The sequence below is a fragment of the Populus trichocarpa genome, chromosome 12 (genome assembly GCF_000002775.5).
Source record: "Populus trichocarpa isolate Nisqually-1 chromosome 12, P.trichocarpa_v4.1, whole genome shotgun sequence".
Classification (NCBI taxonomy): Eukaryota; Viridiplantae; Streptophyta; class Magnoliopsida; order Malpighiales; family Salicaceae; genus Populus; species Populus trichocarpa.
In genome coordinates this window covers 10907372-10932790 of record NC_037296.2, presented here as the reverse complement: position 1 = coordinate 10932790, position 25419 = coordinate 10907372, and the positions used below count along the sequence as shown (strand labels likewise).

At 32.7% G+C, this 25419-nt stretch overlaps 1 protein-coding gene, 1 long non-coding RNA gene and 1 pseudogene across 4 annotated transcripts; 2 read left to right on the top strand and 1 right to left on the bottom strand.

The window, feature by feature from the left end:
- Positions 1-3007: 3007 nt before the first annotated feature.
- LOC7458046 (putative disease resistance protein At1g58400) lies at positions 3008-5430 on the bottom strand (annotated as a pseudogene).
- Positions 5431-9647: 4217 nt separating this feature from the next.
- Positions 9648-10882, top strand: LOC127904118 (uncharacterized). Its single transcript, XR_008057002.1, has 2 exons — positions 9648-9806; positions 9918-10882. It is a non-coding gene; the product is annotated as an uncharacterized LOC127904118 (long non-coding RNA).
- Positions 10883-22604: 11722 nt separating this feature from the next.
- On the top strand, positions 22605-25163 carry LOC7458045 (protein LATERAL ORGAN BOUNDARIES). Of its 3 annotated transcripts, XR_002977017.2 has the most exons (3): positions 22607-22872; positions 23920-24563; positions 24973-25163. XR_002977017.2 is itself a non-coding variant. In XM_052445803.1 (2 exons), the coding sequence occupies exon 2, from the start codon at positions 23925-23927 to the stop codon at positions 24480-24482; it is 558 nt and encodes a 185-aa protein (XP_052301763.1). In that variant the 5' UTR covers positions 22605-22925; positions 23920-23924; the 3' UTR covers positions 24483-24891. The 3 variants fall into 3 exon arrangements, 2 of the variants coding, with proteins under 2 accessions (XP_052301763.1, XP_002318660.1); XM_052445803.1 differs by lacking the exon at positions 24973-25163 and having other exon boundaries at positions 22605-22925; positions 23920-24891; XM_002318624.4 differs by lacking the exon at positions 24973-25163 and having other exon boundaries at positions 23920-24891.
- Positions 25164-25419: the final 256 nt, after the last annotated feature.

Here is a 25419-nt window from a genome sequence, read left to right as displayed (position 1 = left end):
AATAAATTAATGGAGAATATCAATCCATATCCTTCTCACCATAAATAAGATAACCAAAATCTCTACAATACTTATCCTAATTAAAAAAAATCATCACCTTTGCTTATGCTTCTGAAATGGGTTTTCAAAACTAGTCATGGATATGTGATCACTCTTCTTATGATTTCATAAGCTCCCCATCTCCATTAATGGACAAATAAATTTTACGATTTATCTTCACATGTTTTCTATCACCGACTCCTAAACATCTCTTTTCAAATATATAATCTATCTCTACATCTCTTCTATCACAAGATCCTGAATGTTTCTCTCCGATAGAGAATTTTCTTATCCCCCTTTACCTAAACACGTTTTACTCTGCGATCTCTTCCAGCTATGGTTATTTAAGAGAATACAACAAACAAACTAACCTGGGACTGCAACACACAATGAGCGATAACCTAGGATCATTGGTGATACGATCCAAGTAACAACAAGAGATTTGTTAGAGGTTCTAGTTGGTCTAATGATAAGACTTAGAGCTAAGAGATTTAAAAAGGTTTTCAATAGACTTCTTTAAGACACATGCGCTAAGGTGGACTTCAATAAGATATTAAATAATAAAAAACAAGCTTTGATTAATTTAATTCATGTTTAAGAAGGTCTTGTTGGTGGGCATTCAGACATTACAAAAACTTTGGAATAAGAATATTCAAATCTGTTTTGGTCATAACTAGAGATCCATATGAAGTTTTAATGCGATTCCAGTTGAATTAAAAAAATAGACATCCATAGCTTTCCATTGATATATGACACGACTTCTAATTCATTAATACAAAAGAAAACCATGCATTTGAAGTTGAGTTTCGATTATGCCAACAGATAAAGAAAATGACTTTGGTTTTATTTATACTTTAGTTATTATGCTTTTTAAATATATGAGGGCCTTTATTTAAATTTAGGTTCATTAGATTATTATTATTATTATTATTATTATTATTACTACTACTACTAGTAGGTCCATTAAGAATATCCTATTAGACCTAGAATTCTTTTTAGTATAAATACTTTTTGAAGAGACTTTTTGAAGTTAGACTATTTTTTTAATAAAGAAATAGACATTGTTGTTATATTTTATGGTTGAGTAATTCCCATACTAAGTTATTAATTGAACTTGCAAACTCTTCAAAGGATTGATAAACTTCGTTGTGATTTCATACTACTCGTTCATGTCTCTTAATAGTTGTAAAGTGAGGGTGATCGCGTATAACTTTGGTTCTCCAAGGCAACTTCTTGTTGGATCAAGTTGCAAAATATTTAATTATGATTTTAGTCTATCTTGAAAGGTGTCTATATTGATTGATATCAGAGCTTGTGCTATTATCAAGTTATATCTTTTTAATCTTTAATTTATGTTTTTTTTTTTATTTTCTTTCTTTCTAGTTTTGGCTAGGGTCTTATTTTTTAAAAAAAACAAAGTCTATTATTCTCTAATTATTTCAAAGCTTATGTCAAGGCCTATATATAAAAAATCATTATGCCTAATTTTTTAAATTATTTTGTCGAACACATCAAAGAAAAAATGTGTTCTTATTCTTCATCTTTTATCTTTCTTGATTTCAACCTAGAGTATAAAAAAACAAAATGAAGTCTTGTTCTTGCCGAATTGTGTGCATAAGAGAAAGAGAAAAAGTTGAAGGAAAAATTGCAATAATTTATTGAATTGACAAGTTAGGGCATAATCGAATAAAAGCCCTTAGATTTTAGGGTTGGCTGAAAGTTTTTTGAGTGTTTTCTTTATCAAATAGGTACATACCAAATCATGGTTTTGGCAAATTAAATTCTTGTTTTTCTTGGATTATCTTACCTTGTTTCATTTAAATTTGGATAGTATAGATCTTTCTTACTTTATTTTAATTGTTTTCTTAAGATTCTTGAAATTGAAGTTTGACTTCTTGAATTAGTTAGTTTTTTTTAATCTTTAATATAAATTTCATTGCTTTTATTTCATGTATTCTTTTCGTCATTATATTTCGCATGAATTCACATTGTTATACATAAATTTGTTCTCAAGTTTTATTTTGATTAGTTTTGTATATTTCTTGATTCTTGAGTTTTTATTAATATAAAATCATTACGTTGTTTTGATTTATTATTTGATAAGTTCCTAAATTACCTTTAAGAACCTAAGTAAAGAAATAATGAAGTAAAGGACATTGTAAGATAATTAGAGTGAAAAAGCTCGATCGAATTGTGTGAAATATGAGTAAAGTGATATTAAATTGAGTGTAAACACTCGAGGGAGTGTGCGAGAAAGTTTTTTCTTGGTACGAACCTTTATTGCAGGAATTCACAATGTCATCAAAAAGTGTTATGTAATCGAAGATAAGATATGTTAGAGGTAATAATGGAGGGTTTAATGAGAAAGATGAATAAATTGAGTACTAAGATGATTAATAGACATGATGCTTCTAGTCCTAAAAAATAAGGTTAAAAGGTCTATTAGATGAGCATTTTCTCTTCTAGATGATAATATAGCTGAAAACTCTAATGAGGATGAATAGAAAGAAGTAGTTTAATCAAGGAATGAAGTTCCATACATACTTTGTCATTTATAGGGTTTTTAGGTATACCTACAAATAAACAGTTATGTTTTTTATTTTCTACGAATAGAGTACAATATATAAAGACCTAAAACACAAAAAAAAAAAAAAGAGTTATCACTCAAAGGTATAACAATCCATCTCACCTAAAAGGGTTTAAGAAATTTCTTATCGGTGATTCGTGTGGATTACCATTAGAGACCGGACACTTGAATGACTTGTGGTTTATGATAACCTAGCTGAAAATAATATATGATTTTTAAGTCATCTTTGTATAAACTCTAAACAATTATAGATATGTCTAACAAGACTCTTAGGACACTTGAAAAAATTTTAAATTTACTATTTTTACTGTGTGTATATATTTCGAGAAATCCAACACTATTATCTAGACGACATTAACTCATCAATAAATTAAAGGGAGGTTATTGAAATAGTGGCCACCACATGAATTTATTCTTAAATAACACTGTTGGTAAATATGTAAATTAGAACCACCTGCATAAAACTGCATGCTGAAATAACAGAAACATGTCACTATGCTAGATGAGTTCATTCTTTATCAGTTGCTGGGGTTGGGGGAGTGCTGAACCTTTCATTGAACCTAGAAGCCACCACAGATGCAGGGATGAATGTTATCTTTGGAATGTTCCGAATCTTGTAATTTTCTAACCCACCATCAGGTTTCAATCTTTCTTCATGCTCATCAAGCAAAGGCAGCAAAACCAGTTCCTCCACTGTAGTGACAAATTGCAAACCTTCAGGGAGCATCCTCAGATTCAAGCAGTTATGGAAGTGAAGATACTTTAATCTTGGTAGAGCTCCTTCCTCAAGCTCTGTCCATTCCTCAAGAACACGAGAGGCAATTATGAGAACCTCAAGCTTGGGAAATCCACCAGGCTTACAGAAATCTTTTCCTAACTGCCTTCCATCATAAGCATGCCATAAGGTTAGTTTTTCCAAATTAGGTAGGACCTGAAGAACTAATGTTGGATTCTCAGATAAATGAGAAAAACCTAGCCTCAGCTTTGTAAGACTTTCCATTGAACCAAGCCAGTTTGGTGTTTTTTCTAGAAGACCTTCAAGGCGGAGTTTCCTAAGAATAGACGGCGGTGAGAATGAATCCCGGAGGACAAGGTGACCTTGGTCAAAAGTGTGCTTTGCTTCTAGAGATAGGGAAAGAAGACCCTGCATCACCATTATAGAAGCATATAGCTCGTTTGCATTCTCTTCCGCAACATCCATCACTCCCAGCCTTCTTAGCTGTGTCAGCTTCCTTAGTTCTCCTGCAATTTCGCCACCGGCATGTACACCAGTAAGGGTCAGGAGGCTTCCAAGTGTACCTACCCCCCCTGGTAGCTTCATTCCGCTAACATTTCTGCTCTTGAACATTTTGAGGTGCCTCAGTCTTACAAGCTTTAGGATCTCGGTTGATAGTTCTGTCAAGTCTCCACACCATCTAATATCCAAACTCTGTAGTGCTCGCAAATTACCAAGTCTATCTGGAAGCTCATTTATGTCATTGTTCTTCAATCCAAGGTATGCCAGGTGAATCAGGTCTGCCACTTCATCTGGTAATCTCCTGATCTTGGCATCTTCTAGATCTAGCACCCGTAAGAATTTTGCCCCTTCGAAATTCAGCCAGTTCTCGCCAGAAAGTTCTTGCTTCCCGAACAAGAATAAAGACCGGGGTTGGATATTGTTTAAACTCTGTGCAACTTTCGTCATATCTGGAGTTAAAATACGGCGTGCTTTACGTGGAATGGAAAAGTCTGAATCAGGATGAGCTGTTATGTAGCTATCGCGAAGGAACACACGATAAGGAGAGAAAACAGTGACTTTAATTAGTTCCATTATCTCGGAGGTCATCATTTACTAGAAGCATTCCCTGGCTCACAAGATCATTTATATTTTCCTCTGCTACATCCTCCACTATTTGACCAGCTTTTTCTTGTATCAGACCTTCGGCTACCAACAATCGGATCAATCTCCCCTTAGCTATCCCGTAATTCTCAGGGAAGATGCAACAATACATCAGACAAGATCTAAGGTAATAAGGTAAGCTATTGTATTTTAATCTGAATGGAACAGAAGAAGACTCAACCGATGTCTGACCTTCTTTGTCTCCATCAGATTGTTCTCTGTTACCTTCATTCTCTTCCTTCTCTGCTTCACTGGCAATCGAATCAACTTCTGTCTGAACTTCTTCCTCTCCGTGAGATTGCTCCTTGATATCACTTTTTTCTCCCATGCCACCTGCAGTGGTGCTTGAATTCTTGAGTTCTTTCATTTTGTGAGTGGTTTCAGCAAGTCGAGATTCTATCTTCTGCAGTTCAGCTCTGAAGCAATCTATCAATCCCAACCTATCAGACCCTTGTTGCTGATCCATCTGAATAACAAACTCATCAACATGATCATCCAAGTCATCAAATAAATTCTTAAGTTCAGTTTCCCACCTAGAAAAAGCAGCATTGCCTTCAGTATTGCCTCTATCTCCATAGAAGCATCCAATCTCCTTGATTGTTCCCTTTACCATTTTCATTTGATCTTCGAGTCCGGTGAAGGTTTCAGTCTCTCGAAGTAATAGAGACTCCAGTCTCTGTAGGAAAAAAATTACTGTAGCTTCCGCCATTTTTTTGAATTCTACATAAAACTTGGTTTACTCAAAGTTGAGAAGATACAGGTTAATGATTTATATTATATAGTCAAGGTCTTTCCCCTTATTCACCTTGCCGAAGACGCCAGTGAAAGATGAGCAATTCTTGACTTTTATGCCGGCTTCGTGATATTGCCATATAAGCCTTGTAATATCCGTCCATTTCATTTCATACGACAATTGCGAAGATTTTACAAATCTCAGAATTGTGTATCTTTTATCATTATTTTTTTTTTTTAATTATTCTTAAAGACATGGATAACTATGGAAGAATATATGAAATTACTTGCTCCAAAAGTAAAGCTTTCAGTGCTAGGAAAAAACATAGTAATGTTCAAATACTTTCAGTCATCTTTAGTTTTCATTTTTTTTAGCAAATGATATCTTTAGATTAACTTAAACACGTATAGAGATTAAATCCATTTTTTTAGTCCTGTTAATTCTAAAACAAAAGACTAAGGCAAGTTTGGACTATGAATCAAGTCTGTGGACGGTTTTTTCCTTTGAGAAATCTGGTTGAGTAGTCCTGTCCTCGACCTTTGGAAAGGGCTTACATATCGACATTCTTTACAACAATTGGATTGATAGTTATTGCTTCTATAATTTAAGCTGGTATAGCTAAGAAACAACATTATATTTTAGTATCTTTTTTTTTTTTACTTGAATTCCATCCTGCCTCGATTTGTTTTCTTAACAAAAGAAATATGAAGCCTGTGATTTTGCATGATATATATATATATATTCTAAAATTCAATATGCTATGAGGTTTTTTTAGTATTTGGATAGTGTGTAATTATATGTTCACGTTAATATTTCCTTTTCCAGAACTTACAAAGTAGATGGTTGGTGGTAAAAGACCTAACACCTATAAAATAATCCATTTTGGTGGGATCTAGGGATCTTTAGATGATAAAATCACTAATTTTTAGTATAAGATTGTAATAAATGAGAGAATGAGATTTAAATTCTAAGAACAAGAGAGTTTGTTCTTATTTTTATACGATAAATGCTTAATTTGAGAATTAAAGTATGAATACTTAGATAATAAAAATTATGAACCATTTATTTATTTATAGTCCCCCAACCTTGTCATTTTTGCTGGAGTTAAGGGGCTAGAGAGTCGTTTCCTTCTAATAGCATTAATGAGCAACAAATATCTCTTATATAATATTAATGTTAATGGAAATATGGTAGATCTTTGGAAGACTTTTATACACCTAGAGGTGTAGAGAGATGAGTATTATTGACATTAACATTTGATGTTAAGGAGTCATAAGAATAAACAAATGAAGCCTTATGGTTTAATATGGGGCCTATAATAATCATCGGACGCATACCCACTTGAACTTGGCACGATGTTAAGCCCACGGGCAGTGAGTCTAGTAGCATGCTAGATCCATGTCTGTCGGGCTCAGCACGTAGCTAAACCTAGTGATATTGAGTTTGGTAGCTCATCAGGTCCATGTGTAACTGGGCTCAGTGCGTAGTTGAACCCAAAGATGTTGGGTTTAGCAGCTTGTCATACCCTTGTGTACTTAGGCTCATCACGTAGCTGAACTCAAGAACGTTGGGTCTGATAGCTCACTAAACCTCTATGTACTTAGGTTCAGCGCATAGCTAAACCCAAGAATATTTGATCTAACAGTTCATCAACCTATATATGTTTAGGCTCAGGCGTAGCTGAACCCAAGGACGTTGGGTCTGGTAGCTCGTCAGACCTGTGTGTACTTGGGCTCAGCCCATATCTGAACCCAAGGACATTTGGTTTGGAAGCTTGTCAGACCCATGTATACTTAGGCTTAGCACGTAGCTGAACCCAATGATGTTGGGTCTAACAGATCATTAAACCCATGTTTGTTTGGGCTCAGTGCGTAGGTGAAACTAAGGACATTGGGTGTGGCAGCTCGGCAGACCTGTGTACTTGGGATGAGTACATAAGTGAATCAAAGGATGTTGGATCTGATAGCTCGTCAGACCCATATGTACTTGGGTTCAGCGCGTAACAAAACCCAAGGACGTTGGGCCTGGTAATTTGCCAGACTAATGTTCATTTAGGCTTAGCATATGACCGAATCCAAGGATATTGGGTCTGGCACCTTGCCAGACCCATGTCCGTCTATGCTCAACACGTTGCTATATAAACTTAAGAATATTGGATTTGAAAGCAAGCCAGAACCATGTCATCTAGCCTGATATTCTGCCAAGCCTAAGGATGTTGGGTATGGATGTAAGCCCCTACCCTCCTATCATTACGTTATCACCTTGCATTGGGTTCTTTTATATATGGACTTAGACTAAAAATTAAATTTTAAAAATATGTTGATCCATTAGTACCCCCAAGTTTTTATGTATTAAATATGTAAAGACTTAAAATGTTGTCAGCTTTAATGAGAGATTTTTCTTACCTTTACCTTGAGATAGACTATCATAAGCATAACTGTTGAGATTCTTGTGGCCAAGTTGCTTCTCCTCATTTAAAAATGTGGTCAAGTGGTTGTCCTCATTGAAAGAGAGTCTTTTAAGAGACAGAAAGGTGGCATGCATTCAATGCAATTATTTTTTTTCCTTTGTGTGATCAAGTAATAACATGGGTAATACTATATCACTGACATTCGTTGTTCTCTTATCAAAATGTTAAACTTGGATTTAGGAAAATCTACCTTATTTTCACAAGTTTTTACGAGGAGACATTTAGTTTTAAGTTTCAAGTTCAAGAAACTAAAAACTTTTGAGGTTTTATTATGACACCTTTACATTATAGCACCAAACACAAATCACTCTGGATTGTATTAGTAATCCACTTTTTTTTTTCAATTTGATCATTTCACATTGAATTGATGTGGAATTAGACATGATGGTTTATTTCAAATAGCTTGGTGTTGGTTTTTTACAATGTTAGGGAAAAAGTTTGAAGCTTGGTTGCTGCTCGGTTTTGTAAAATATAATGCAATTTTATTGATTTGAAACAATTGAAATATTTAAAGATCAAATTTGAAATTAAAAAAAATATTTAACATTTTTTTCTAAGCTAAGAATTCAAGTGGAGGGTTGGTCGTGTCTAACACACGTGCTAACACATACAAGATACTACCATGATATGGTGGCTTGTGTGGCTTCCTTCAAGATTCACTGATGGCCTTCCTTGAAATCTTTGAAATTGTCTAAGCAGTGGCTTCCTCATGAGGCGACATGTGGGGATAGTAAAACTCCAGTGTAGACCCATTTTTTTTTCTCCCATCTCTTTTCCCTCTTATCTCTTATCTCTTTGATTTCTGCGTCTAACCCTCTTCAAAAATAGAAAAATGGCCTATTAGTTTGTTTTGTGTTAAATATGATCTCATTTTTTTAATTGCTATTTGTTTTTTTTAATTGATTTTCTTTCAAATTTCATCATTCAACATCGAGTTGGTTGATGATTGAGCTTTATATTTTTTTTTTAATTTTCTTTCTATGGGGTAATCCTAATATCATGACATAGGTTGTTTGTTTGACAAGTTAATCAGGGTTGACTTGAGTTGTTTTTCATATTTTTTTTATTAATTTTTTTTTCAATTTCATCCTTCAACATTAGGTTGGTTGAGAATTGACATTCATAATTTTTTTATTTGCTTTTTATAGGTTATTATGTTCTCATGATCTATATCATAAGTTTGACAGATTTACTCGAGCTGACTTGAGTTGTTTATTTTTATCTTTTATCTTGAGTTGTTTATTTTTATGTTTTATTTTAATTTATTTATTTTTTCACTATTCAATATTGAATTGATTGAGAATTGAAGTTTATGATTTGTTTTGATATTTTTTATAGAGTTATCACGGTCACATAACTTAAATCATGAATTTTATGGATTAATCAAGATTGATGTTGGACAACTTAATATATCACGTTTCAATATTAAAAAATTATTATTCAATATATCATCAATTTAATATCTAAAAATCATTTAATATGCATTGGATCTAGATTTTGTGTTATGATTTTTTTTCAATTAGAAAAATACAATTAAAAAAAAAAAAGATGATCAGTAGATAGTGACTGAAGTTGGAGGCCAACGGAAGAAACATAGCAAGTAGGGGTGAGCAAAAAAACCGATAAACCGATTAAACCGAGAAAACCCGAAAAAAAAATCGAATTAACCGATTAAAAAATCGATTGAACCGGACTGAACCGAACCGGTTCAACCAGCCAGCACTTAAAAAAAAAAAGCAAGTATAAATACAATCTTTTCTAACCCTAGAATAACATTAAGCCGCCGCCCCCTCTGCATCTCTCTCATTTCACTCTCACTTTACTCTCCCCCCTCCCTCCCTTCTCTGCATCTCTCTCATTTCACTCTCTGGCTGGTGGGGGCCGCCCTCCTCCCCTCTCTTCCCTTCTCTGCATCTCTCTCCCTTCACTCTCTGGCTGGTGAAAATCAAAGCAAAAAAAGTTGGTCATCGTTGGCTCTACTGAGACAGAGAGTGATGAAGAAGAGTACTTGGCTGAGTTAACTCATCAAATGGCCCACTCCACCCTTGAAGATGATTTTAAGAAAAACGACCTCCCTTGCAGCACCGAAAAGACTAAGGTATTGCTTCCTTTATGTTTCTTTTTAAAGTAGAACAACCTGCTCTGGTTTCTGTGATTATGTTTTCTAGGGCTAATGTTCGGGTCTTGGGTTTTTTGCCTGATTTGCAAGGTTGGGTGCAGTTGTAGACAAGGATCTAGCCGTGGAAGCCCGAATGGGTCTTCACCTCCAGCAACTTGGGATCTGCTGTATGAGATTGCAGGAGAAGTAGAGAGGACCATTGGGTTTGAACCGGTTTGGAAGGGAAAAAAACCGAACCGAACCGAACCGAAATTAATCGGTTTGAACCGGTTTTCGGTTCAGTTCGGTTCAAAAAATTAAAAAAATAATAATTCGGTTTGGTTGTTTATTTTGGTTCAAAACCGGACCGAACCGGAAATGCTCAGCCCTAATAGCAAGTAGACAAAAAAAAAGAGAGGGGGGAAAATTGAGAGATTGTAAAAGAAGAGAGTCAAAGAAATGGTGGGAACCCAACAACTGCAAAACCCTAAGGATGGAACCCCAATCACCAAGAAAGAGCAATGGCAGATACACTACTCTCGCTTCTTCAATTTCCCTTCTCTCCCATCATCAACGTGTCCCACTCTCCAGCCTCGCAAGAAAGACAATGCTTAGGGCTTCTGGCTCTCTGCTTCTTCAGTGGCCTTTGTACAGCTCATCATTGACCAAAATGCTCGTGGAATGGTCCTCACTGTCACTTTTAAAGGAAAAATCTATGTGGGTTTTTGATGTTTTCGCTTATTGTTTCTTTATTTTAGTTCCTAATGTTTCTTCTTGCTGAAATAGTCTAATACAATGCATCGTGGTTTCTGGGATTTCTTTGATTTGAATTGTAGATTTAAAGGGTTTTTGCGGGATTTGTCCTTTTTTTTTTTTGTGGGATTCCATTTATATGGCTTCACATCATGAAAAGGGACTAATTGGAATTACCCTCATCATCTGCATATAGATTGATTTATTTTATGATTTGAAATTCATTAGTAAACAGAGAAAAAGTCATTGTGATTGTATATGTTAATCATATTGTTTAATGTTTGTAAACTTATCTTGATTATTATTTTTTTCTTTTTTACTTTGTTGAATGTGTTAATGTGTCTATATCTGAAAGGAAGAACTCTACATCTCCAAGCTAGTTTTCTCTTGGCCTCAGTTGTCATGCTTGGAGGCATGCCCTGTTAGAGGTAGCAGAGTTGTGTTTGCCAGTTACCGAGATGGTTCAGGCCAGGGAAGCTTATGTTACGTTTATGTCTGGATCTCTGATTGACCCAATTTATCCTCCGGTTCCCTAACTCAGATTGTACAGCAATCTCATCATCTTCAATAAGGTTATGACCATTTGAATCAGTTGGAAATTTGCAAAAAAAAAAAAAAAAAAAATTCTACTCAGGAAAGTTTGAAGGATATCAGAAATGTTGAGCTTGCAAGCAAGAAACTTGGATCAGATGTTTCACCTCCATCCAAGTTTTTCTCTTCAAGTGGAATTCATGAAAGGTGATGAATAAATCACGCCTATTAATGCATGGTACCTCACCTTTAGATAATCCAAAATTACTTAAGAATTTACGTTGAAAGATTGAAATTAATGTTTATAATGATTGATTCAGAGCTGCTGAGAAATTAAGCAATGCAAGTCCTGTTGGCATTCGTGAATGTCCAATAGTCTTTATCCAATATTAGAAGTTTGCAATACTCATCATGACTCAAAAGCTGCCTTTGCAGCCTTGCCTCCCAGCTTTTCTGCTCTCCTCTCAGACTCTTGCATGGAGGCAAAACAAGGTGCAGCAATTAATATGGTGGTGACCTTTGCTTCACCATATAAAACATGTATTATTCATAGATTCTTCCTTGACTATGGGCAACCTGTTTGCTTATTGTATTGCCAAGGTTAAAATGGCAGAACCACCAACAGTACCCATGACACATGACTCCCAAATGATGGTATTTTCCCAACTCTAATACGTTACACTGATAGCTGATGTATTTGCTGATTGTGTTACCATGTAAGCCCTTTTGGAATATGAACCTCCAATACAGTCTTCATCAAACAATGGAAGCTTGCAATGCACATAAAATTTCCTTTTTTTCTGTAAGAACCTGTCTTGTTTATAGGAAAAAGAATCAGAATCTTGTTTACCCAATGTAGAGGGGTTGAAGTTGTAGGTTGTCAGCCCAGTAGAAAGTAAAAGAAATCCCCTCCGGGAGCTTGAGACACCCCTTTTCTTTTAATCAGTAAATTGGTTTTATAGAGTAAAATGTGTGCACGGATAAACATTTGGCAAACAACTTCATCCAAACCTATGCCGTGCTGAAGCCTAGACTCTCGAAAGTACCAAAAGTAAGGACGTAAAAGCCCGAATATATTATTTCGAACAGCCCACGAACACTAACTCGGTTTAGCACGTTGTCAGACCATAGAACCAATGAGCTCAAGCTCATCCCCACTCTGAGCCCAGCTAGTTGGGAACAACTCAGCGATTTCTTTGCATCTTCTGTTCTTTTTTCTTGAAATAAATCCTCTCGACTGATTCTGAATCTCTGCTTTTGTTTTCCGAGTTTACCATTGAAGTACTACACGCCAAATGACAATTTCTCTCAAGTTTTGTTACTTTTAGTACATGCATCATCATCATCTAGTGCTGCTATTCAGCATGTGATGTACCAAATGATCTATGATCCAAAGACAATGATCATATAATTAGAAGAAATCAAGAAGTTTTACTAAAAGTTGGTTCACGATTATTTTATTTTCCTGTCAAGAATATGTTTGAAGATTGAAGAGACTACTACCTGCTACTTTCTTGTGTGTGTATGGCCCCTGTCCACAAGCATGCATCATGGGGGTATTTACATTTCTCTAATTTTTTAGCACATCTAATCATTAGGGGCATTATTACCTATAAGTGTCCTTTTTTGTTATGCATTCGTTAAAAATTCTGCTGACAGGATTGAAAGTCGGCAGGCGTGCAGATATGGCAGTCTCCAGTCTTTTGAGCCTTGGAGGGAGTGGCTTTTGTTTTCTTAAAATAGCATATACCAATAAAAGTTTTGGCAGCTAACCTAAAAAAAATATTCTGAGAAACAATATTATTAAAAATAATATAATTTATAAGTTATGATGAATAGTGCAATCCAATTTTATTTTTAAATACACAAGATATATCATTCTAAACATCATTAATTACCTCATAAGAATATGCAAATTATTTTGTTTCTATTAGTATAAACCAATTTATTTTTTACAATATACATAGTTCTAAGCACCACAACTTGCATATTAAAAAGGATTTTCAGCTGTGTTGTTAAGAACAATGTCACTTGTAGACCTATAGTATTTTTTTAAAAATATTTTTTTAATAAAAGTATACGATTTAAAAATTATTTGTTGTAGGTAATAAGTTTTGTAGTTGAATGAGATAGAGTAAGTAGGGGATCTATTTAAAATATTTGTATTAAAAATTTTACTTTCATAATATTTTGATATTTTGTTTAAGTTGAATTACTTTAAGTTAAAGATCTATTTAATCTTGACTATTTAGAAATATTTTAAATTTTAAAATTATATTTGTTTGACATTGTTTTTATATTGTATAATTTATAATTAATTTATCTTGAATTTGAATTATGTTTGTTGAATTTACATATAAATATATATATATATATATATATATATATATATATATATATAATACAATTCTGAAATGGCACACAGAAACATTCCAAAACTAAAACATTTCATTCTAATTAAAAAAATAAAATACCTATCGAAACATAATTAATAGCCTTGAATACAACAACAATTTATAGGGTTTTTTGTGTGTGTCTAATCCTGAAAACTAGAAGAAGACAAATATTTGAAGTGGTACGAGGGGGATTGCTGTTAATATGATATAAAAATTGATAGTCTTGTTGAAATATTAATATTAATCATTAGTTTGCTAGATTTTACTCTCATAGGTCACCATAATAACTAGTTGGTGCAATCAAGAAACCAGGACGAACAAAAAATAAATTGAACATGTGATTTTAATTAGTCAATTTTATTTTATTTTTAATTATAATTGTATTGCGTAAACTTATTCTTAATTGACAAAAAAAAACAAGAAATTAAAAGCAGGTAACTATAACTAAAAAAGAACCAGGAGCCTAGTTATAATTAAACTGAAATTGGGCCACTAATTATCAAACTAACTACTTTCATTTGTTAATTAATCCATTCCTTAAAATTGTGTGCTTTTTTAGAATGCATGTATGAAATATTTAACAAGTAAGGACACAATGATCAATATAAAATCTTACCAAAAAAATCAAATACTATAAATAAAAAGCACACAATAACATGAAATAATAAATTTAAATTTAACAAAGCCAAAAATAGGAATAATAAACATATTAACTACTTTCATTTGGGGTTTTGTTTTGTTTTATAAAATTATATGTTTGGTTTTTTCAAATGATTTTTTTTCATTTTTAGCTTCGAGATACATTTTCATCATAAAAAGTGATGAGAAGAATTATTAGAGACAATATAACTATTGAGTTAATTATAATTTAGTCCTCTTGATTCACTAAAATTTATTGATTAGATCTTATGATTTCAGAAACTATATGTAAATGATATTTTTAAAATCTATGTACAATTGACTCCTTTCATAAACTCCATGTTATTTTTCAATTAATTTTTTATTTTTGTTCTTTGAAAAATAACTTAAGAAAGGAGGAACATGTAACATTTGGAAATTTGATTTGAAAAGAAAGTATCTTTGGAACATTAAATCCCTAAATTGAAGATTATTAACATGATGTTTGATTCTATATGGGATAGCGTTTAATTACTGTTTCAGGACATAAAAGTTAGAGATAATGAGGACAGAAGAGACAAGAGAGAAAATGAGATAGAGACAAAATTATGTTTGATAGTGGTGTACAAGACAAGGTTAATATCTCTGTATCATATTTAATTATGATAGACAAGATATAATAAAATATATAAAAAATCAATTTTACCCTTAATATGTATTATTATCAAACTTATATATTTTAAAAAATTATTAGATATTTTTTAGTTTATTTTGAGTTTTAAAATTAATAATTTTATAATAACCTTAGTTATAAAACCATGACTAGACCAGCAGGTCGACCGGGAACAGGCCGACTCAAGGCATGGATCAGTTTGAGTTTAAAAAAACTAGGAGAATCATTAACCCGATCTAACTCAGTAAAAAACCTAGGTTGATCCTCGACCTGCTTGACCCGGGATAAAAACACGAGTAAAAAATTCGTTGATTTTTTATTGTCAAAACGAGGTTGCCTTGATTTTAATTTTTTATTTTTTTGTAAACCTGAATTGACTGTCCTAACATGTGACCCAAGCCTTTCTTCGAGTCGACTCTTGGGTCGAGTTTTAAAATTATGATAATAATTATTTTCATTCATACGTTGACTCGGAATATCAATCCAGGTTGACCCTCTCGACCTGTGATCTAGGCCTTGCCCCTAATCAACTAAAGAGTTGAGTTTTAAAATTATAATAATAACCAGTTTTTATCTTTACGTTAACCCGGTCAATCCGAGTTGACCCTCCTAACCTATGACACAGGGCTTGCTCTGAGTCGAGTTATAACAAATTTTATCTTTATATTGATCCAGGTAAATGGTCAACCTGACTCATGACCAGAGCCTTGTCCTAGATCGACCTCCAAGTCAGGTTTTAAAACTATTATAATAACTACTTTTATTTTTACATTGACTCAGGTCAACTTGAGCTGACCTAGTCAAATCTGTGACCCGAGCTTTTTCCTGAATTGACCCTCAAGTTGAGTTTTAAAACTATATTAATAACCAGTTTTATCCTTACATGTCTTAGTTAAACAATTTTAGAATTAAGAGTTTTTTACAAGGATATTTTAGGGATAAAAAATAATAAATATTGTCTCTCAAAATATATCCCCTCTGTAACTCTTGTTTTGAAAGTACAAAAATTTAATCTAAAATTATTCAAGAGATAAATTTATTTTTATGTTCCTATTTCTATCCTTGCAACTAAATATATTTTTGTCTCTATTGTTTTTATTTTTAATTTTTTATCCCGAGACAGTAACAAAACACTATCTAAGATCTAGTTAACAAGTCTTGATAAATTAAAGTTGCCAAGTTATAATTTACTCATAGATATATAAATATTTTATTGGTTAACATTTCAAATTCAGGAATATATCATAACAAGATGACAAGTACTATTTTATTTAAAGAAATTGTTCATGAACAAAATCATATGAATCTTTACTGGAGGTACATCTAGTATATATAGAAACGAGTGTGAAACGGGGATTGAAAATTGCTTTCAATAGAATTATTGTAGGTGGGTTTCAAGCTCTCATTAAGATAGATTCGAAGAATGCATCCACGGTCCTTGCCTGCATAGACATTCATTATTATCCTGACAATGTTCGAACAGGGAGATTATGTTAAATTCGGGAAGAAAGAGATATCTGTTGAACAATAAAGGGAACTTTGTAGGAGGGTCCTTGACACACTTGAATAGGAGGAGTAATTGAAAATTAATTGGAGCTGGAGGGTCCATGACCCTCTTCCACCCCCTTTATATTGCCTCTCTGTCTCATATGATTAGCCTATACTTACACATGGAGACATAGGGATTGAGAAAAGAAAACTCTTATCCCTGGAGGAAGGAGGTGTGGGCGGTGGTGGTCGGAGGAGTGCAGAGAACACTCTATCCTTCTCAAGACCCCACTCACTGGAAGACTGTACTGTCTCCTACTATTCTTAATCTTTTTTTTTCTATGAACAACAGTACTATTATTCTTTATCTATGTTCAACAGGATCTGATCGGCCTCTCTTTAAATTTGTTAGCACCACCTCGTTTTATACTTCATTATCCATAAACTCTAATATTTGATCATTATAAGTATAAGCACAAATGAACACATAAAATAGATTTGTAAATCAAAACATAAAAGAAAACTCAACTAAAAGTACTTGTTGATAAAAAATAAATTACAGAAAAAATCAATCATTTAATATTAAAATAATTTATTGGAATATTGTTTTTCATGTTTATCGAATCTCTTATTCTTGATAGCACAAATAAAAATACACAATAAACCAAAAATTATACGTTATTTTATGTAAGAAGGGAACATAAGAAATTTGACAGAAAAAAATATAAAATAAAGAGGTTAGAAAGACTAGAAGTTCTTTTAATAATAAAAACCATGCCAAATTATCTGTTTTAATTTATAGGTGATTTTTTATAGCTAATTTAAATTAACCTACTTTTATTTAAAATAAACAAACATCTTTGTGGAAGGATACAATTAAATTAAAATATTACTTTATTTAGAAAAACACAACTCTTTATTCATTAAAAAGTAACATTTCATTCACTCTAACAAATTCACTATTATTTTATGAATCCTTATTTCTTATATCTTAAGAACAACATCATATTTTAAAAAAAAAATAAGGTAAAACTTGCACACATTGTACTTATATTAATTAAATAATACATACTAAGGTTTAACACTTTTACTAAAAACTTTTTTTTGGCATCGTATAGCATACTAAGACGAAGTCAGACAAGGCCCGAGTCATTGTTAAAAAAAAATCTAGTTTTTTCTTGAATAATTTAAAATTTTAGAGCTAAAATTAGTAAAATTAAAGTTTTAACCCCTCCTAGAAAAATATTTATAATCTTGGTCCCCTCTCAAAAACTTTACTGGCTCCACATATGATATTATGATAGGTATAATAATATATTACTAGAGTCATGGAAATTGAATTAGAAAAAAACGAATATCAGTAAAATTGTCTGTATAGTGAATTACTCCATTATTATCAGCACATGCTTTGTCCAACCATAAGAAATACAGTAGTACTAACGGAATTTAATATGACAAATCCCATTTTCAGACAATAAATTCTTCGACTAAGTCAGCAAGGACAAATATTGTTTTTCATTTTTATTATTATGGCAAGAAGGCAGGCTCGCTAAGAAAGAAAAAAAAACAAAAACAAAAAACAAAAAACAATCCACTACTCATCAAATCTTTGATGAAAGCCTTTATAGATGCTACTTTACCAAATTACCTCTACTAAAGAATCATCATAACCTAGAAGGAGCCATGCCATGACACTATCAGGGGGGACCTTAACTTTAGATTTCTAACAAAAATTCAGAAGCATAGTCCCTGAATGTCACAATCATGTCATTTCCATGGCTCTATCATCAGAAATCCGGCCGGTTCCTGATGGGAACCCTAAAATCCTTGGACCACCATTTACACCTATTCACCTAGCAAGCTAGCTAGCTAGCTAGCTAACGGTTTAAATGAGAGCTCGCAGAAACATGCAGTTTGATGAAGCACACAGTTTCTGAGGAATTCTCCTTAAATAACTTGAAGCCATCACATCGTCACTGAAGTTCAGAGTAGGTGGAATAGAAGGACATCAGATGAAAAGCTAGGGAAATTATTCTATTTTTTCACGAGAACTGAACAGCTTAAGATTTGCTATCTGTGCTATAAAAAGAACTCCAGAAGTTTCACTAAATTTTAGTAAACAAAGAAAGGAAGCCATTAATGACTTGAAGTGCTTTTGATCTCAATTCCCACAAGTCTACTCTCCGAGATCGATACTGAAGGATTAGTTTGGTGATTAAATAATTGTTTTCTCCTTCTTTTAACTTTGATGATTGAGCCAGAACCACGTTATGATCACAAGTACAGTTCTCATAATCTCCAGTATTAATTAGTTCTAAAATATGACTTTGATTAGACTAAAAATAAGGATTTAATCTCAAATTAAGTGATAAATTAAATTGGTCTTCGACTAAAATAATTAATGTCTATTCTCCAAAACCTTTCTCCTGTAAGGAATCTAGTCACGACTCAAGCTTTGAAAAGATTGATGTTAAGCTGGTTAATTAAGCATAGATTAATCTACAATTCCTATAATCATTCATTTTAGTTTTCCTTCTGTCAATTGATATCTGCGTATTCTTTTTTTTTTTTTTTAAAGTATTTTTATTCTGAAAAATAATAAATTTCACAATACATTGCTTTGGTTTTATACCAAAAAAGAATAAAAGAATAATGCTTTTAAAACACAACAATATCGAATAAAAACATTTTTTTGTAACTATTTAATTATCAATGTTATGCCAATGATTTACTGACTATGATTTTACTAACTCAATCGAGTAACAATGCCTCCCATTGGTTTAGCTATTAACTACTTTGCTCTTTCTAATTTATCATTAAATTAATTTTGCATATAGATACTTTATTAAAACCCATACTATGACTCATCCTCTAAGATTAAAGAAAAGTTGTGAGAAAATTAATGATAATTAAAGAAGGTTATTAAATATTTTATTCATAACCCACCACCAATAAATTTCACAATCATCACTCCTTGCAGTTAATTATAGAGTTTGAAATAAAATATAGAATTTATGCCATGCTATCTTTTCCTCGTACAATGCTCAATGTCACTATAAATTTGTTTTTTTATTTATTGTAGGTTGGCCATTCGTCAGAATGCTGTGATGTAGAAAAGCATAACATGAGTAATTCAATATATACTGGATTAAATATCTAATGAAGTAAAAAACCATCTCTATTACCTTCATGTTTTTAAGTTGGGATGGTTATTTGATGCTAATAAATAATAATACAATGATCTAATGATCCCTCACATTTAATATTTTTCCAAGAAAGAGTTTAATTTTTTTAAAAAAAAATTTCCCAATATTTTTTTTCAATATTTTTTTATTTATATATTTATGTCTTTTTATTTTTTTATAAACTAATCTAGAATGTAATGAAGAAGAGAATGCTACTGATATGCGATGGCAAGAAGTATTGTGAAACCTAGGGGCGAGCAAGAAAATTAGAGAAAATAGATTAGGGGGGAAAATTGAAACTTTTCTATTTTTAGGGCTAAAAATCTAATTTATTGAAGAAAAAGGACTGATATGTTTTTTTCTTGCAGGAGCTCTTGCCCCTGCCAAGCCCCTCTTAATTTTGCCCCTAATTAGATCAACTTATAAATTAACTAATACCAGGTTTTCTCTGAATAATTTTAAAGATGCACTTGTATTGCATTTTTCAAGATAATTTTCAAGATTATGAGAAATGTTCTTCAATTGAGATGTTTTATCTCACGAGGCATATATAGAAAACTGGAGAATTGGACGTTTGCTGGCTATGATTTAATTTATAAAGGGCTGAAGTCATAATAGCAACAAGCCACTGCATCTCGAAGAATATCATAATCATGTTGTGTGATTCCTGCGCAATAATAATATAAAATTATTTTCAAAATTTTACTTAACAATTTAAATTATTAAATTGAATTAATTTTTTAATATTATATCAAAGTTGTATTAACTAAATGATTATAACTTCAAATCTTAATCTTGTTATTCTTGTTCTAATTAACAAAAATTAAATTATTTTATATAAAAGTACAAGTTTTAAGTTAACGTTTATTTTAATTTATAAAAATTTTGTATAAGTCTAAAGGGTGTATTTTTATTCTAATTAATAAAAATTTAAATATAAAATATTATAAAATTGTACAAGTTTTAAATATAAAACTATTATTAGGACAAATTAATTTAGATACTTTGCTTAATTCAATGTTCATCAATTACAGTAGCATAGCTATACGTACTGTCAATACACACTAAGGCATTACGGATGATGGATTTGTGTCAGCTTCTCAGTACTCTGCTCAGGAATCAGATCAAAACTGATTAATTAGTGGATAGTAATCGTGGGCAAATTATACAAGACTCCATCTACCGTACTGCATCTATGGCAGTCATTTTGCTATTTTTCTAGCATAAAGCAATTGATTCTTGTGTTAATCCGTTGCAAAGTATTTTTCACATATGATTCTGTTGTAGAGGGGAAGAAGAACGTACTGTACAGTTATATCGAGTTGGTGTGTGTGTCTATATATATATATATATAAACAGCAGTCCTTTCTAGGCGTATTATATTCACTGAAAGATTTGCTCAGGGAAGACATTAAAACAAATACAAATGAGAAGACATTTACCACAATATTTATAATATCAACAATAAGTGATACCATACTGGTATATATATGATCAAACTCAATGCAAGAATGATATCTGGTTTGGAAAATCTCATAAAATTGAATAAGAGCAAATTATCTAGTTGGTTTAACTTATTTGGATTGTTCCCAGTTGACACAATAATTAAAGATTTTGAAATGAAAATGGGTGGCAATTAGAAAAACTCTATATAGGTTCATCTCCCATTATTCTTATATATACACGCACACATAATATTGCAATGAGGGAAAATAATGGTTAACCCTCATTAATTAGGATTGCATGTTTAGCATTTTAGATGATCTTGATGAAATTGATTAATCTAGTAAAAGAATAGGAGATGTGTTTGTCAAATAACCATTTTAACACAATAGTTTAAACTGTTAGGTGAGGTCCCAAGATATGATTTATATTATTCTCTAACACACCCCCTCAAGTGAAATTAAGCCCTTTGTGCTTGAAACTTGTACAAGCTCACATTACCTTGTGCTTAATTTTTATCAAATAAATAGGGATGGTGAGATTCGAACTTGTGACCGCTTGGTCATCAAGACTCTGATATCATATCAAAGAATTATTTCAACCTAATAGCTTAAACTGCTAAATGAGGTCCCAGGATATGATTTATATTATTCTCTAACCGTGCTTGTTTTAATTATGAAATTCTATCTTTAGCCTTCACCTAGCACTAGATAATTAATGTTCAAGCAAGGCTTATGTTTGGGAGGAGATGCAAGCTCCCGATTGAAATATAAATATTATTTTAAAGAATTATCTCAACTAAAAAAACTTCAACGATCAAGTATAACTCTAAAACTTATAAAAGCTCCCGTTATATTATATTATACTATTGATTAATTGTAATTAGAATAAAAAAACCATATTTTATGCTTCGATGATATATCAAAATACAATTTCAATCACACGTATAAATTATTAAATGAAATCTCAAAAATAATTTTATTTTATTTGCTACCATATTACTTTTAACTAAAAGGTTTACTTCTTAATAAAAAATTGAGTGATTTAGTATAAGAATCATTTTTTTATATATATAGTTGCTTGAATAAACTTGGTTCTACAATATGATATAGATGTGGTTTTTGAGCTCAAATTGTGGTACCCCTGTATATATTCTTTATGGTTCTTTTATATTATTAGCAAATTATAGGTAAATACTATAATACAAGTTTCACATTAATTATACATAATTAATTTCTTAGAAATATGAGATGCATGTTTAATTAAACGTCCAGTGTTCTTCTCTCAATGTATTGATTAGGGTAAACAATGAGATATAATAACCTTGTGTAATTATACTTAATTACTGCCTGTGGATCTGATATGAGAGACAAAAATCAGAAGGTTCTTTCTCTTGCAATGGAATTAAAAAAGAAAAGAAAATCTAAAGTCGTCACATTTAGTATGATCTATGTATTCAACGATACACAAATTAATATTCTTTTCCATCTAATCACTTAACGAAAAACACAGCAAAAAGAGAGATCTACTTAATTTCTTAATTAATGCTCTTAACCTGTCAACTGTTCTTCTTTCTTTAATTTTTAATAAAAATACGTATTACAATAGTGCATGAGAAAAGGGATATGTGATGGAATGAAAATGGGAGACATCCCCACATCCTTGATATTATTATTAGATGAAGGGTCATAGTCATTCTTTTATAGTGTACCTCTCATTTATTACCTTTGTCTTTTGCCTCAATTCCTTCTCCATTCACTAAATTCTCTTTGGTCTCCTCTCTAATTGCTACTGAATTTCTTACTCTCTCACACACACTCCCCCCCCAACTCCTAAACTTAGGGTTTCCTCTATGAGGAATCACCTGCTATAAATCTGTGTTGTTCCTCTCTTCATTAGCCAAGGCAACTTTATCTTGGGAGGGAACAAAGAGCATACATCTAGTTCTTGAGAGCTCTCCTCCAAGGGGGGAAAAAAAGGTACTTCTCTTTTAACTCACATAATCAAAGAAACCTAGCTAGATCACAAGAAGGTGAGCATTTGTAGCTTCTTTATCCCCTCACTATGCTAAGAGTTCTCTCCTGTTTTTGTTGTTTTTTACAAGCTAAAGGCTAAAAGATGCTAGAGTCCTTTGAGTTAATGCCTCTGATTTAGGCTTTGCTATGTTCATATGTACTATATATGAATATCCAATTATGATGAATTTACTATTCAGATCCCATGTTCAACAAATTTCACAAGGATATCATGACTCTAAAATTTGTCATGCAACTGAAATCATCTAAATTTAGACGGCAGACTGAATTATGTGTGAGTAATAAGAGAGAGAGATGATGACATGGGAAATAAAAGAGACAGAATCTCTTAACAAATTTAAAAAAGCAGAAGCAGAAATTAAGCTTTTGTGGTTTTGAGTTCATACAGAAAATGAAAGTAAGAAGGAAAGCAGAATTAAATGGGGCCGGGAGGAGAAAGAAAGAGAGTGTGAGGTAGTTAAGTACCAAAGAAAGGGAAATGACAGTTATTTATCAGATTTCAGTAGCTATGCAGGCATAGATCCAATATTTTGTTTTTTCTTTCCCTCTTTATGGGAGATAAGGGATTTGTGCGTGTGTGTTTGTGTCAGATGGAGAGAAAAGAGCTGTGGGATGGGATGCACATAAAGAAATAAACACAGCAGACATGGATTTGTGATTTTCTCAAACTTGAGTTTGGCAGGAGAAAGCTTACGAAAAACAATTTAGGATGCTTCTACTCAAATCTCAAACCTAAGCAGAATTATCTTATTAAACCTGGTCCAGAAGTTCTTTGTGAATTGAGGTAGTAAATAAGGGGGGAAAGATAGAGAACAAAAAGAAAGGAGGAAGAAAAAATTTAAAAACAGATGCAAATATATTATGCATGACATAACATTCTAGCTAGATGAATCTGAAAATTGGAGGGGAATAAAAAGATCAACGAACTTCAATTAAGTAAAGATCACAAAAAAATGCCTGATGGGGTTTCTGTATACTCTCCTTGTACAGAGAACATGGCTTCATCCAGCTCTTACAACTCTCCCTGTGCTGCCTGCAAGTTCTTGAGGAGAAAATGTATGCCAGGCTGCATCTTTGCACCTTACTTCCCACCAGAGGAGCCTCAAAAATTCGCCAATGTTCACAAGATCTTTGGAGCAAGCAATGTGACAAAGCTCCTCAATGAGCTTCTCCCTCACCAAAGAGAGGATGCAGTGAACTCTCTTGCCTATGAAGCCGAGGCAAGAGTAAGGGACCCGGTTTATGGCTGTGTTGGTGCTATCTCCTTTCTCCAGAGACAAGTTCAAAGGCTCCAAAAGGAACTCGATGCAGCCAATTCTGATCTAATTCGCTATGCCTGCAGTGAAATCTCAACTGCATTGCCTGCACCACCAGGGGCAAGCTCAATTCAATCAATGGCTCCTCGTCAAAGGCCAATTGAGTATAATAGAAGGATGGGCAATGAAGGGGGTAACTATCATGCTCCTGGCATGCCATTTCCTTACACTCTTCCTTGGAATGATAACCCTTCAGGTGATAATAATGAAGGAGAAGGAGGAGGAAGCAACATGTGATCATTTCAGAGAGAGAAGCCCCATGTAGGGTTTATAGCTACCCTGAGGGTGCATGGCCTTATCAAGGAACTCATCATCTTGGTATGGAATTATAAGGTTTCTAGCTGGCTAGCCTCACATGGGTTCTTTAGCTAGAACACTTAATTTAGTCTTTACATAGTAATTTAATTGGTCGGTGTGGTAATTATACGCATGGCCTGCTAAAACCAAGAAGTTAAGTATTCTGCTTGAGGTTTTAGCGTGGTATATATTTGGGGACCTAAATAAGGCTGTAGAGCATGGTGTGTGCGCGTGCGTGCAACCTTTGTTGAGTCATTGGTGCAACTCTAGGCATGTGCATGTGGAGTTGCTATTTCCCTGTCATTGTTTATGTTTGAGAATAAATGATATAAAACTTATTTAGTTTAAAGAGGATTCTTTAGCCTAATTAGTCTACGGTTTAGTCCTCCTTTACACTAAATATTCTTACTTCTCTTTCTGCGTTTTTCAGGTGGACCACTGAGTTACTTTTCCTGCTAATTTTATTCAACTAATTCTTAGCCATAGGTTTCTAAAAGACCCATATGTACACAAGATGTCCGAATTGATCCTCCAAGTCTCAAAAATATGTACACAGTAAGTTCTTCTTCAAGACTTCGTTTAGGTGTTTTTGTTACTGTTGTCAAGGTAAAAAAAAAAAAAAAAAAACATAGAAAGAGTTGCACTATATAACTTGCCGAAGTTTCTCTCTTTAATTTTTTGATAAGCCACAGGCTCACAAGCTTCTATAATAAACCTCCAAGAGGCAAATAAGCTTCTTCTTCTGTTTTTTTCTGTGAATATATGTGTGAACTGTAATCTCTAGAGTGAATGTCTTTTCTTCTTGTTTCTATGGTTTTTCAAATATCTAGAACAGTAACAAAGGATTTTTTTTTTTTTTTTCTTTGGATCCGTTTCA